Genomic DNA, 14,838 nt, shown 5'->3' on the forward strand with positions numbered 1-14,838 from the left:
CCCTTACTGCAAGATGACAGGAGCAATCCAGGCTCCCTACAACATCTCCACTGAAACCACAGGGGTGGAGTCCTCATTAAGTACCTGATGAAAAAGGTCCCAGTTCCTTAACTGGCCTTCCCTAACACCATCCTGCCAGGAGGGTTAGAGCACCTCAATAGGTCTTGGCAAGGGTGGAAATGTAGAGTCTCCCCTCAGACCATGCTATCAGGGGCTGGAGTGGAGCCATAGATCTGTGGGGTCTGGCTAGAGCAGAGGGGTTACTGTCTAAAAGTTTTCTGTCTTGCTAAGCTGCCACCGTCCTTGTCCTTGGTCTAGATAAAACAGGATTTTTTCTGGGGCTTTTTCAGCATGTGCCTGCTGGCATTTCCAGATTGCTAATTTTTCTAACATCAAGTCTTAGGTACAGGAGACTAAGAAGAAAGCCCTTGGAGCCTACTGGTATGTCATTCATTGGGTCCAAAGGCTCCTGGCCAGACTGCCTTCTTCTACCCTTCAGCTGTTTTATGTTTGTTTTATAGATAATTTCTAGCATTCTTAACTGGGCTTACCACAAAGAACAGGGAAAAGAGACCTTCACTTCTTTATGAGCTTTTATATTTCCTTTTTCTATTTCTAAAGGAGTGTCAGTTATGTTCATTTACTCTGTATTCCTTTTAGGTTTGTCTTCAGTTCTGAAATTATTTTAAAATTCTTTCCCAATGTCTATCACCTATGAATTTTTCTTATGATTATATTACTCTTTGATGTCTTCCGTCATTTTTTTTTACTGTATTTTAGTTTGCTTTGGAATACTGTTATAATTTTCATTAGTTTTATGAGCATATTTTTCTACTGTCTTTCAGGTATGAAAAGGTGCATTCTATTCCTTATTCTCTTTGTTCTTAACAACTTTCTATGAGATCTGACTGTGATATTTTTCTGTTGATCAATTTTAGGTAAAATTACTTTTTCTTGTATTTTTACAGGAAAGGCTTCATTTGGGATAGTTTTCTAATTTCTCGACTCTCTAGCTCCCCCTTCCATTGTAGTACAGTGTTCAAACATATGACAGTTTACTCGTCCAGATCTCACTGCCTTTCTCCTTCCTTAACTGTTATTTGAAACTTTGTCTCTATTGCCCTCACCCTGTTCAATTTGAATTCTCTTCCCAGAAGTTTCTTCTCAGGGTGGGACTTTCTCCTGTAAAAAGACTTCAGCTGGTTCATTTTGAGAGTTAATAAGGCATAATTTGCTCCAGCCCCTTCAGATCCTACCACAGATCCCCTGAAATTACTACATTACTAGAATATGCAAAACTCTCTTCAATTCCAGCTGCTATTTTCCAATAGCTGGCCGAGCTTCCCAGTGAGGTTCCTCTGGGGGCACTGAACCCTGCCGGTGGACTCACTGCTCCCCTGCACTCACTCCCACACAGATGCTAATGCTGCACAGGTTTTGCCGCTGTCGTTGGTTTAGCCCTCCCCATCTGTCTAGCTCCCTCTAACCATGTTTGTTATTTGTGACCCATGTGATTGTGCGTGTTTCCTAGTTGTTCAGTGCAATTTAATGACCATCTCTTGGGGGGATTCAGAAACTATATCACCGCTGCCATATTTCCAAAATCCCTTAAAGAACAGGTGATAGTTTTTGACAACCTTCATTGCCTAAAAACAGTCAGCACAAAATCAGCATAAGTGTTGCTAAATTTGTCCCAAAAGTCAATCTCCATGGTTAATTCCGCTATGACAACATATATCCTCCTTTCAAAATGAATGGAAAGAGACCAGCAAACTGACCTTGAACTCTGGGGAAGTATTAGACAATGACAAAATTTCCACTAGTAAACTATACATTCAAACATTTGACCTACAGACATGTTAATTAAATGAAGAGATAAAGTAATCCCCTATTTATATAGAACCTATTACATGTACCTAAAGCAAACAATGAGAGATCATATCTGGAAAAGATGAATTATTGTTTATTACAATGAATTCATTGTAGCTCCCAACTTCAAAAACTAAGGATATGTCAAAAACAAAGTGGAATACTACTACCAAAATATTAACAGAGATTTTCCACCAGATAATGGAATTCTTTTCCTTTTGCTTATCTCTCCTTTATACATTTTCAAAATGGAAAGCTAAGCCTCTTGCAAAAGCGTCTGCAACAACTTACGCCAGAACCATGCTGTAATCTGAGTGGTTGAACATGTATCCTCCGACGACCCACATGATGTTGCCACTGACCACGGCTTTGTGCGAGGCTCTGGGCAGCTTGGGGTTAGAATATTCCTCTTGAGTCCAAAATGACTGGTTAGCTGGAACAGGGATTGAACATCCAGGACCTAATAAAGTGTAATAAATTAGCTTCACAAAATGCAGCTTTAATATTATTGCATTTCAAGTTGAATCTTTTCAATGTAACCAATGTCTAAAGAATACTTAGTCTTTCCCCCTTTAGCATCTAGATATCAGACAAATCTCTTTAATTTGTGCTTTTAATTTACTCAAAGCTAGAGACCAACAACAATCTCTCATAAAATTCAAAATCACGTACTTTTTAATGAACAGCCCTCAAAGAAAGGGGTTGTTAATTCAAATGAAAAAAAAAAAAAAAAAAACCTTTAGGGCTAAAATGTAAAGACTAGTCCCAGGAGTAACAATATAAGCCAACCATTTCCTAGAAAATCAGGAAACTCGACTCTTGGGAGATTTGGCCTCTGTTGCAACATCTGCACGGTGCCAGGTACTCAAATACTTCAATTATTTACCTCCCTGATTTCCGCCAAAACAAACAAATAAAGCATTTAAACAAGCACATTTCCTTTCATAAAAAAAGTGGTTTGAGAAAGAGATAAATGTATAAAGAAAATCACTAAATCAGTGTCACTGTTATCGCCTGCCCTTAAAGAATTTGCTAAAGCTTCTTTAATAATTTTTTATCTGCAGATAACTCCATCAGCTGACTACTGTAGAATTTCACTCTATATTGAAAGTTTCCGAGGAGAGACTATTATGGTCAGCTCTTGTCCCACCTCCCAGCTTGGCTCTCTGCTATGTCCTCTTATGGCGAAGGCCAAGCTGAATGAATTGCAAAGAATGTCAAACCCCTCCCCATTCTAAAGAGACCACAACCACACATCTATGAAATTCAAAGATTTCTAAGAAGTTCAATAAAGAGATGTGAAAACCTAAACACTACCTGGCTTTGAATAACATAAAAGTTATGGATGCTAGAAATAAAGTCGATTACAAGTTATTAAACTAGAAATACACTGTAAATTCAAAGAAATATTAAAGAAGTTCCTACCCTGCCACTCTGGGAAACATGAACACCCCCTGACATCACTGGCGTTGCAGACGCCCCGATAAGGAAAACCGCAGTCATTCACACAGTGCGGAATATCACACGCTTCACCCGTCCAGTTTTCGGAACATTCGCACTGGACAGTGTTGCTGCTATTACTGATCTTGCATTCTCCTTGGCCTGAGCAATTATTCGGACACATGTCAAAACTATAAAAACAGTGGGAGAACATTAAATCAAAACAAAGCAACACTTGGAATAATTTAGCAGAACTCCCTCCTACAGAAGGTTGAAGAATGGCACTGTCCCCCCATTCCCAAGCCCAGCTGCAGTCCTTACCACTCAGCCCAGACAGGGTAACCCAACACTGCACAGCTAGGGCACGTAACGAAGTTAAACTGAACTCATTGGATCTTCTTAAAAAGAGACAAGCTTTAAAAATTACAAGGAGAAAAAAGATTCTTGCAAAATGTACAGGCTTTGCTTCTCAAGTGTGGCAAGACTATCCTATTCCTGGTAGCCCACAAATGATGAGCGTTACAAAACTGCCACGTGCTTGCAACTGTGGAGAGGAAAAGGGTAAAACGAACTGCCAGCAATAATACACTAACATCCTGATGGCATATATATCCCTCTGGATAGTTTCTGAAAATTTAAAGAATTTGTTAAAGACTACTGCCCAGATTGGTGTATTTAAAATTCCTTAGTCAATGTATCTACACAATTCAGATGGAAGAAAAGGCCAGTTTAACTTAATACAGGAGTTTAACTATGTATCTCATAATAACCTGACTTAAGATAGTTGTATTGACAGCACTTTGAAAAGACATAAATCAAATTGTAAATAGGGGGAGGAAAACTGAACTATCAAGATACTTTAAGAGTACAGATTTCTTCTAAGGCCTGTAAAGAAAACCAAAAAGAAATTTTGTAACAAAATGTGTCAGAATATCAGAAAAGAGTTACAAAAACAAGCTAAATAATGTTCATGCTTACACCCAAATAGCATTTTATGATATATCTGTAATAAAATTTTATAAATATTTGTACACAGTATTTTTTATAGTTTATATTATAATATGATCACTGAATTTGCCTACTTTTCAAGTCCCAGTAAGCAGAATGAAGCATTTGGTGAAAAAGCTGAGTGGCACTCCTGTAGGTCTCTGGAGAGCGGTGCTTATACTTACACAGAGGTAAAGCTTCGATAAAGGTCAACTTCATCTTTCCTAAGAAAAAGGCCTTGCAAGGCAAAAGTTTATAAAGGGAAAGTCTAAGCTTCAGATTGAACTTGCTATGCCCACAGAGCCACAACACTCCCACTTCATTTTATAAAAGGCCTAAAAGAAAAGTGAGGCAAGGCAGTTCCACCATGTGCTCAGACCTACGCCTCAGACCAAGCACATGCCGAACGTTTCCTTACAGACACGCTTATCTGCCACAGAAGGGAACAGCACATAACCAACACTGAATGTGACCGAAAAACAAAGAGGAGGCGATCACTCATGCAGCCCTTAAACTAAAGGAGGGAAAGTGTAACTTCAACTGCCCCTTACACTTCAACCTCTCCACTCAAGGGCCTTTAGGCACAGATTTACTTTAAGTGCCGACATTAACAATGAGCACCTTTTAGAGCAGTGAATTACATCACATCTCAAAACACAAAAATTATTTTTGTATCTCTAAACTGTACAAACGGCCAGCAATATATCAAAATGTCTGCTTGTTGAAGTAATAAGAAAATTAGTCTAACTTTCTACCTTTAAAATATGACTCTGAGTGAGAAATAAGGTACAGTGCCAATCTGTGTGAAAGTAAAATGTAACTATTTGTTTTTTCTTCTTTTAAAAGAACATCAGAAAGCACCTGAGAAGCTGTGGGTGTGCACTCCAGGGGTCCTCCAGCTGCGTTGGCCCCAAGCTAAGATTCAGTGCAACCCGAGGGTCCCGGGAAAATGAATGACAGTGTTTTATGTATGTGCTTCTGGACATTTTTCTGGGATACAAACCATCATTTTATTTGGCTTTTCATAGGGCCTGGGACCCCTAAAATAGTTTAGGATTCCTTTTTAAAGAACAGAATAGAGCCTTGGGACCAAGAAACTAATAAAATTTATGATAACCTCATCATTCCTTCATTTAACAAATACTAATTCTGGTCTCTAGGAGAGACCAAGGCTTCTCCCTACACCAGTCAGAGTCAGGAAAGCACGCACTCCTGAGGAAGACACTGGCAACAGAGCAAGAAGAGCTCTCCAGGGATGACGGGCAAAGGGCCTCCAATGTCAAGGGGTGCTTGAACTGCTTTCTCCCCTGGGGTGCTCACTCCCTTGAGTTTCTCTTCTCCCCCAAGGCTGCTACTGCGACGGGCCATTTAACAGTGAAGACTGTGCCCTCTAGCCCCTGACTTAGGAACCTACCCAGAATGGAGCCTTAGTGAATAGCTAGTGCAATGCTACTAGACCTACCCAGAATGGGGCCTTAGTGAATAGCTAGTGCAGTGCTACTCAGAATGTGGACCACAGAGAGAGAGCAGCAGCCAGGAGCTATTCAGAAATACAGATTGTCAGGCCACAGCTCTACTGAACGACGATCTCTGGGCAGATCCCAGGAATGTGCCCTAATGAGCCCTCCAGAAGATCCCTGTGCATGTGAAGTTTGAGAAGCCCTGGCCTCAAGCCACATCTCCCCTTTCTCCCCTCCCCTGCAGAGAACAAATTCAGAGTGTCCGTTCTTAATGCCATGACTTTCTAATCTTCCGTCCCTACCAGGCCCTGGACTCCAACCTCCCCAGCTTGGGTGACCTAGGGCCTCCTCTGCTTACTCAACCCTCTATCAGCTTCCTCCTTCTTGAGACTTTCCTCTCTGGGCTTCTGTGACAACAGAGCCCACTGGCATTCCTCTGCCCCGTAACTGCCTGTACACCGTGCACACGCCCGCAGGCCAGTCAGGCACGTCCGAAACCCAGTGATTCTGGATGGCGTCTCATAAGCACCCAGCCGAACTCATCAGCCTCTCCCTTCAACCCAGCCTGCCTGTGTCACTAAAACTCAACTCGCTAATACTGCGATAAGCTGCCCAGGCTGCCAAGTCACACACCCTGGGCGCCTGAAAGACTGAATCACCGTACTAATCAAGATACAGAAGGCTTTCAATCAGTCTGAATAAATACTGAGATCATGAGAAAATGGGCAGGAAAAGAACCCAACATAAAGGTTTCATACAGAGGTGACTGCCTATGCCAGGAGCTGGCAAACTTATTTTGTAAAAGGCCACACAGAACTTTAGGCTTTGAGGGCCACAGAAGCTCTTATCACACACCACTCACTTATGATATTTTATGAATTTAGCTACTTATGAAAAGAAACATTTTTTTTTAGAGTTTGAAGTGAAAGCGAATTTATTCGTGAAGCAGTGAAACAGAGAATGGGTTACTCCACAGACAGAGCAGCCCCCCTTTAGTGAAATCTTCTTCCTTTATTGAGGTTCATTTACTTGGGGGCGGGAGATAGTATTTCTTAAAAGGAAAAAAAGAAAAGACAGAAGTGAGCCTCTCTCCTATCACAGCAAATTCCAAAAGCTGCCAAAGTCTGTCTGTCAACATCTCCTCTGTAACCTCAACTAAGTTGTCACCAGTGGTCCAACCACTAAGTACGCAAAAACTACTAGTATTTGTTAAATCATACTTAGCAAAAATCCCCAACGTTTTAACCCATTTTCACAGGAAAATGCCCCTCTCTCCCAGGGGAAGCTCGACAGCAGCAAGATCTGGGCTGAAACTGTGGCCCCAGGACTCTGACAATTTACTGTCTCCCACTAGTTTCCTCGATTATAAAACGAGTAGAAACACAGTGCCCATATGTCAGAGTCTTTTAGGAAAACACTTTACATGAGAAAATACATTCAAACCGCTCAGCACAATGCCCGGCACACTGTAGGCCCTCAACATACGTTAGTGACTAGTACTGTTCGCGTATACAGTCTTTGGAATAAAATCACAAATATTAGACATAAATATCTTACTTGTAAGTGATATTAAATCCAGTCAAATTATAAGCAGCATCACTAAAAAAATGCAGCAGGGCATAACCTGACGTGGCAACCACCTCGGGGACAGTCTCGTTGCTGTCTCGCTCAGGAACGATGAGGCCGCTGAAATGAAAACACATTTCTTAGGAAGGGAAACACAATCGCAGACACATCACACGGTGGCAAGCACAAGTTCACAGCTGGAATTCATCCGTATGGTTTAAAAAACCACTTTAGGAGGAGGGGCGACTACCCTGTCAGCTTCGGATCCCTGAGGAGCAGGGTCTGAGTCTCTGGCTAGGCCCTCCTTTACTCTGGGTTGTATTTCTATTCAGATTTGAAATTAATGGCCCTATGCTTTTTTTGAATAAAAATTTTGATACCTCATCTATGAAAAATTGAGTAAACCCTCAATAATTAGAGAAAGTAACAAACTTTGTTAAATACATATTAGTGAAAGACACGAAGAGTAAAAATACACGTAAGTGGGCTTGGTAAACAAACACCCGTAACCCCAACACCACCAGCATTCTGATGTGTCCTCTTTGCCTAGGTGGCACCAGATTACAGCTTATATTCCATTTCACCAGTAATGCACCGTAAGTGTCTCCCGTGTTACTAGAAATTCCTTCAGAGCTTTCATTGTCTCACTGAGACTCAAGCACACAAAAATTCTTGTTGGGTGCCTGGAGAGCGAAAGAAGTACCAAGTCACAGGGTCTAAATGATGCCTGTAAGGTTCCTGACCCAGAACACCAACCTGCTTTCCGGAAGAGCCATGCTGACTTGAAATCCCATCAATAAGGAGGGAAAGGGTCCATCCCACCTTGCTCAACCAACCAGTAAGGTTACCAGCCCTATTTCAGCTTTGCTAATTTAATAAGTGAAAGTGATTTTTAAATTTGGATCCTGAGTTTCTTTCATACTCATGATGTAAGTCATGTTTCCCATGTTTACTTGCCTTCTGCATACTTCCACGTGCTCACATCTTCTGCCCAATTATTGACACACTGTCACCAACACCTCACTCTGTAAAAAGCTTAAATCCTCCCAGGCCCTATGCAGTCTGCTGCACACACACGGGACACCACCCAAGAACAAACACCTCGCCCACTATTCTCTTCCCTTCACCCACTTGACCCCTGGCACACTGGCCTCTGTGCTTTCCCAGAGCACTCTCCACCAGGTGAACTCCCACCTCAGGGCCTATAATAATCTTAAATGCTCATTCACTGTGATGCAGCAATTCTATTTATTTGTAAAAGAAACACTTGCTCGAGTGCACAAAGACAAATGCACGAGAACCCTCACTACCACACCTTTTAGAATGTCAATAGTTTGAAATATACTCATCCACAGAGAGTTGGCTGAATGAATCACTACATCTCTGTCGGTCTGCAGGACTAACAAGGGGCCTCATCAAGGCACTCTGGTAAGTGGGGGCGGGGGCAGCTGCAAAACAACAGGCCTAGTATATGTGCACATTTATGTATTTATTTAAGTCCACATGAACATGACTAGAAGAATACATAAGCAGGGTCTGAAGGGGAGAAGGGGACAAGACGTTCATTCAATGAGAGTTTTCTTTTTTAAAGATTTTTATGTATTTATTTTTAGAGAAAGGGGAAGAGAGGGAGAGAAACATCAATGTGTGGTTGCCTCTTGCACGCCCCCTACTGAGGACCTGGCCCGAAACCCAGCTGTGTATACCCTGACTGGGAATTGAACCTTTGGTTTGCAGGCCAGCACTCAATCCACTGAGCCACACCAGCCAGGGCTCAATGAAAGTTTTTAATATGAAGACAGAATGCTAGTAACCCGAGGACACTGAAGGTGCTCCAGAGGTTACTAAACAGTGAAGAATTTTTCTCCTACGTATTCAACTAACAAATACTTACTATTTACTACTATCTGCATCTGTTCCACTTACATATGAGGCACCTAAGAAGGTACCAAGAATACAGCAGTGAAGAAGTTGCTGCCCTCAGGGGGCTCACCTTCTGAAAACGACAAATAAGCCTAGATACAGCTCCTCCCCTCCTCCACCAGGTGTGTGTACATAATGCCAGGCAGAGAGAAATGCTATGAAGGGAAATAGAACAAAGTACAAAAGGACAAAAGGTGCTACTTTAGACCGAGCAGACAGGGACGGCCTCTTGGAAGAGGTGACATTGGATCAGAAACCAACAAAAGGTTTCGACCATCATCGTGCTTCCATCAGTTTTATACACCTGAACCCCTTGAAATGCTGAAGGAGCAGGTACTTACAAGAGCAGGGCCACCTAGAAATGGGTTTGTCAAAAGCGATGTTCCCATGAGAAACTGGCACAGAGAAGGACGGGGCACTTCTGTCACACGTGGGAGACCCTGCACTCTGTTATCCCAGCACGAGCTTCAGGATCAGAGATGTGAGCTCCGATCTTTGCTCCACAGGCCTGGGTATGTCGCCGACATCCCTGAGCCTCAGTTTCCTCAAATGCACAACGAGAGAAATCCTATCTACCTCACAGTGATGCGTGAGAATCAAGCTGTTAAAATATGTGAAGTGCTTAAGAGCTGCCCCACACTAGGCTCTCAGTAAGTGGTAGCTAACGGTACTTATTTTTTATGTGTGGTGGGGACACTTCAGCATGTAGGACGAATGGCAGAATGCGTGTAGGGAGAACGCACGACAGCCACCCAAGGGATGGGAGGGCCATCTGCACTGGACAACCACGATACTAGAGAAGGGACCAGCTTCCCAAGTGCCAGAGGAACGTAGGCATTTACGTCTTTTCACTTCAAAAACTTGAAATTGTGACACCTCTGGAATGTGCTGCTTTCTCCTAGTATAAAAATAAAACAACTATTTAGGACAAAAATAAACTTCTACAGAGTAAGTGAACACAAACACAGCCTCTACCCAGTGTGGAAGGCAACGGAGAGTGTGTGGGTGAGCAAGTGCCGCTGCAGGCGCGCCGCTCAACTTCGCCCCGAGCTGCCCTGGCCTCCCCCCCCTGTGCCCCGAGGACACAGACAAAGGCAGGCGCAGCTCAGGCCACAGCCTGTTCAACTTGAGCAAATCAAGAACTGCCTGCCCCGGGTTTCTTCATCGTTTTATATTTCAAACACAGAGTTTTTAATTGCTTAGAATCGCTTTTGAAAATCACTTAACTCACATATTTTAACTCACCATAACTGCTCCAGACAGACATGGGCTCTCTGAATACACCTATAACTTCTAAGACACAACCTGACTTTACCAACTACACCACAGGTGACAAACACAAGGTCCGCAGGCCGAATCCGGCCCTCCACCTTGTTTTATCTGGCCCGGCACCAGTGGCAGCACCGAGCTCCTTGGCCCTAGTTCAGGAGTAGTTACATTTCTACAGTCCTACAATTACATTCGGCCCTTTGAGGGCAACCGTGAGGCCGGTGTGGCCCCCCATGAAAATGAGTCGGACACCCCTGAACTACATTACATAAGTGTACTAGTACTCCTTATCTGACGCACCTGTCTCCTTGCAAGACGACGTGCTCCTCACCCTGACTAGTGTGATTCAGCTGGCTGGGCACGGTCCCAAAAAGCGAAAGGTCATCAGCAGTTTGATTCCTGGTTGAGGCACATGCCTGTGTTGCAGTTTTGGTCCCCAGCTGGGGCATGTAGGAGAGGCAACTGACTGATGTTTCTCTCCCCCTCTTTCTCCTTCCCCTCCCCTCTCTCTAAAAATGAATAAATAAAAATCTTTGACTACCTTTCTAACTGTGCCATGGTCTGACTACAGTTTCAGTTGGGTGCTGGACAGACTGATTGACCCCCACTCTCACAGGCTTCCTCTAACAGCTCTTCGCCTCGGTCTAAACAACTGCCTGGCCTCAGCAACATCTGACTTTCTTTAAAAAATATATATATATCTAAAAGCAATAATGTTCTTTTGAAGAATGCTCTCAGAGGGTAAAACTGCTTCATCACCACTGCCACCTCTGCGTCTCCCTGGCAACAGATCCCAGCAGAACGGCTGCTCTGCAATGGTGCGTCATGTACGCATTTGTTGGACTGGATGCAGCACCGAATCCCAGTGTTGTGGAGTTGGAAGAGCCTTGTTCCAGTGGTTCTCAAAGCTGTCTAGTAATGGAATTGTGTTTATTAACAACAATTTTATTCAGAACTTCAATATATAAAAAAGATCAATGTGATCAACCAGTCTGAAGTCAAATTCAACATCGAAGTTTGCCATACTCCCCAAAAAACACAGTGTGACACCTCCACTTTAGGTTTTAGAAGCTGAAGTCCAGAGCACTTACATGACCTGTTCAAACACACACGGGGACTGGAGCAGAACTCAGATGAAAACTCCACATCTTCTGAATCCTGTGGGATTCTTCCTTCCTTTACTAGCTGAACCATCTGCCTCCAGGCTCCCTCCACTCCAGTCCCCGAGCACATCACCACTGGCTTGTTCCTCTAGTCAAGTTCTCCTGACTCGACAGCTCCCCATCTTGTGACAGGGCCTTTCAGCCTAAACAGTGGTTTCCAACTTGTTCTGCATACCTGTGCTTTAGAGGTTTTGTGTTTCAAGTAAATTTCAATTTTAAAACATATCTTTTCCCACTATAATTTCTGAAAAGTCATGCTCAAATATTATGCCATAGGTTAAACTTTAACATAATCAATGGAATAACTCATACTATCATCAACCAACTTTATTTTGTAGAAACCTAAAATCTCTCCTGGTATCTGTACATATACTTTGGCTTCTCTCTAAAGTCATTAATTAGAATAAGGACAGCCTCCTGCTTGTTCTGCTGTTGCTGCTGATTCACACGTCTGTTCATCAAACACCTAGTCCAGGTGAACACGGGACTGATGGTGTACACCTGCTTGGCGGAAGTTCGCACAGCTAATGGCAAGCTGACTCAAAGTGCCCAGTATGTAATAGGGACCCCATCAACTTGGATTAACAAACTCAGTATCAAGTGAACCCCCAACAAGTACCATCATAATAACATCATACTCTAGGTAGTTTTGGGGCTAATGCTAAAGTTTGGGGTGCCTCTTGCTATAATGCAAGGTATGCTTCAAACTCTCACATAAAGACATGCATGGCTCAGCACTTAGCAAATGACATCTTAATGCTTAGCATGGCCCAGCCATCCTGCTGTTTGGCTTCCTAAGTGAATCTCTGAAACTGGTTCTTAATTCCAGGACATGTAAGAGAGATTTCTAAGCCAAAGGGAGGGAAGAAGTACAAGGACGTTAGTCCCCTGGTCTCCTGTGCCCTTGGGCAACTCGTGCACTGTTTACTGTTTCTTCCTCACCCGCGAGATCAGCCTCATGTGAGGAATACAAAAATATTTGTTGAACTGATTTCTATTTAAACTCAAGGAAATAAAACATTTGAGGGAAAAAATATCTAGAAAGTGAGCTGCAGATGAAAAGCTGACAACATGGCTTATTATTTTATAAGTCTTCTACCAAGTAAAAGACAAATAAGGTAGATTTAAATTCCCACGTGGTCAAAAAGATGACAACACAGCCCATACTGTTAATAAAAACAAAAATGCCAAAAACAATCCAGAACATATATGTGGTAGTAAGCGATTTTCTTTAACTACTAATATAGAATATACTTACTGAAAACAAAATCGCAATATATGATTGGCATACTCCTCGTTTTCCTCAGATAGCCACGGTCCACTTTCTGCATATTCTTCCCCAAGTTTCCCCTCACTCATATTAATGCATTTACACAAACATACACACACATCTCTATACCTGAATTCGACAACTCCCTCCTGAAGGCCTATGTCATGCGGAACACAAGGATTAAGATGACCGTAATCCCTGATTTAATTTTTTCACAGAAACATTATTCAATACATTACTCACGAAACAATTTTAAAATGTAAACTTCACCACCACGAGAGGCAGATGGACGACACCCCTACCACGACTGGACAGAGCAGGAAACTGAAAGGAGAGGTCAAGTGCTCTGCCCAGAAACTTACCCAGTAGCTACAGGAAACCAAGTCAGGCCTCCAGAACTAGTACTTTCCATGAAATAATGCGTTAAGGGATAATAAAGGTGAGTCAGTAAGAATGCAATCTAGGAGATATACATTTGAATTCAGAAACCATATGATTAACTACTTATATGAGTGAGCTTACCTAAAGGCAGCAATTAGTGGTGCATAAATTGAGTCCCCGTCATACACATATAAATGGTCCCAACTACATTCTGTAGCAAAATGATTGAAACGAAGTCTCATTATTTTATTTGGCCTGGAAAAAAAAGTAATTTATAATAATCATAACTATTAAACATTTGAAAAAATATATAGCTAGATTTTTAAAGAATTTACAGAGAGAAAAATTAATAGTGAACAATATTCATTGGTTTGTCAAAGATTTACTTAGTATTTACATATGTGCAAGAGACCACTAAACATGCAATGATAAACGAAATAGATAGGTCTATGCCTCTTTGGGCCTTACGGTCTATACTGGGGCCATTTATTAACAGCCTCTGAACCAATCCATTAGCTCCTCCATTTCTGCACTTCCTTATTCAACTGAAGATCCCATACTACACCATTTCATACACATAGCTGCCAATTCTCTACACTCACCTGCCCCTCTGACTTTTCATAGAACTAACTGGCCAAAAGCCTTGGTCTAGAGGAAAACAGTTGCCTGCTTTGCCTTAGACTGAATCCAAAGAAAACTAAGCCGTGCCAGAAAAAAGTCACACCATGGACAAGGCTAGTTCCAGTACTGGTCACTGTTCACCCTCAAACAGCCCTTCAGTTCTGCCCGCAGTCCTATGACCAACTCTCTCCCTCCATAACTGTTACTCTCAATTACTACTTCAACCCATTCGGTCCCACCTCCCTGCTCTGGAAAATCGCCCCAGAATCTCTCAAATTCCCATTTCCCAAAACATACACCCACCTTCTCTTCCTTCTGTCTCTCAAATATTTACCATCTCCCTCTGTTCTGGAACTTCCACATCCACATTTTAATCTCCCTAAGCATCACACATTTTACCAAAAAACCCACAAAACGCTAAAAACTTCAGATCCCGACTCTCCTTCTAGCTATTACCCCGTCCTATCCCCTTCTCCTCTAGAATGAACCTCGACAGAAGACTCTGCTTTCTCCACTGCCTCTTATCCCCTTACCACTTCATTCTCCAGCCTGGCTTCAGCTCAAACACTCCACCCATAAAGCTCTTGGAATTAGCAACACCATTTAGTTCCTGCTGATGTCTAATTATATGTCTCCAGCCTAGACTTTTCCTCTACCTCACACTTATTTGTCTAACTAACTTCTCTAAGCAAACAACTAAATAAATACATAAACAAGTTAACTCAGATGGTGATGACCACTGTGAAGAAATTAAAGGAAACAGAATATGGTGGTACAACATATTCTGTTCCGAGGAAACACCCCAGAAGGCTCTGGAGGAGAGTAGAATGACAAGTGACAAGCCACATGAAAGGCTTGAAAACAATGTTTTAGACAGAGGAAAGAGCAC

At 42.4% G+C, this 14,838-nt stretch overlaps 1 protein-coding gene across 3 annotated transcripts in view; it reads right to left on the reverse strand.

Moving 5' to 3' along the window:
- ATRN (attractin) overlaps positions 1 to 14,838 on the reverse strand; it is a 156,938-nt gene that overhangs the window by 112,109 nt on the left and 29,991 nt on the right. For all 3 annotated transcript variants that reach the window (XM_053671406.1, XM_037147756.2, XM_053671407.1), the window contains exons 3-6: positions 13,470 to 13,583; positions 7,314 to 7,442; positions 3,295 to 3,500; positions 2,161 to 2,329 (exon numbers count right to left, since the gene is read on the reverse strand). In XM_053671406.1, coding sequence (XP_053527381.1) covers positions 2,161 to 2,329; positions 3,295 to 3,500; positions 7,314 to 7,442; positions 13,470 to 13,583 — 618 coding nt within the window. The remainder of the gene's footprint in view (positions 1 to 2,160; positions 2,330 to 3,294; positions 3,501 to 7,313; positions 7,443 to 13,469; positions 13,584 to 14,838) is intronic.

The sequence above is a fragment of the Artibeus jamaicensis genome, unplaced genomic scaffold (genome assembly GCF_021234435.1).
Source record: "Artibeus jamaicensis isolate MK-2021 breed Jamaican fruit bat unplaced genomic scaffold, CSHL_Jam_final contig_685, whole genome shotgun sequence".
Classification (NCBI taxonomy): Eukaryota; Metazoa; Chordata; class Mammalia; order Chiroptera; family Phyllostomidae; genus Artibeus; species Artibeus jamaicensis.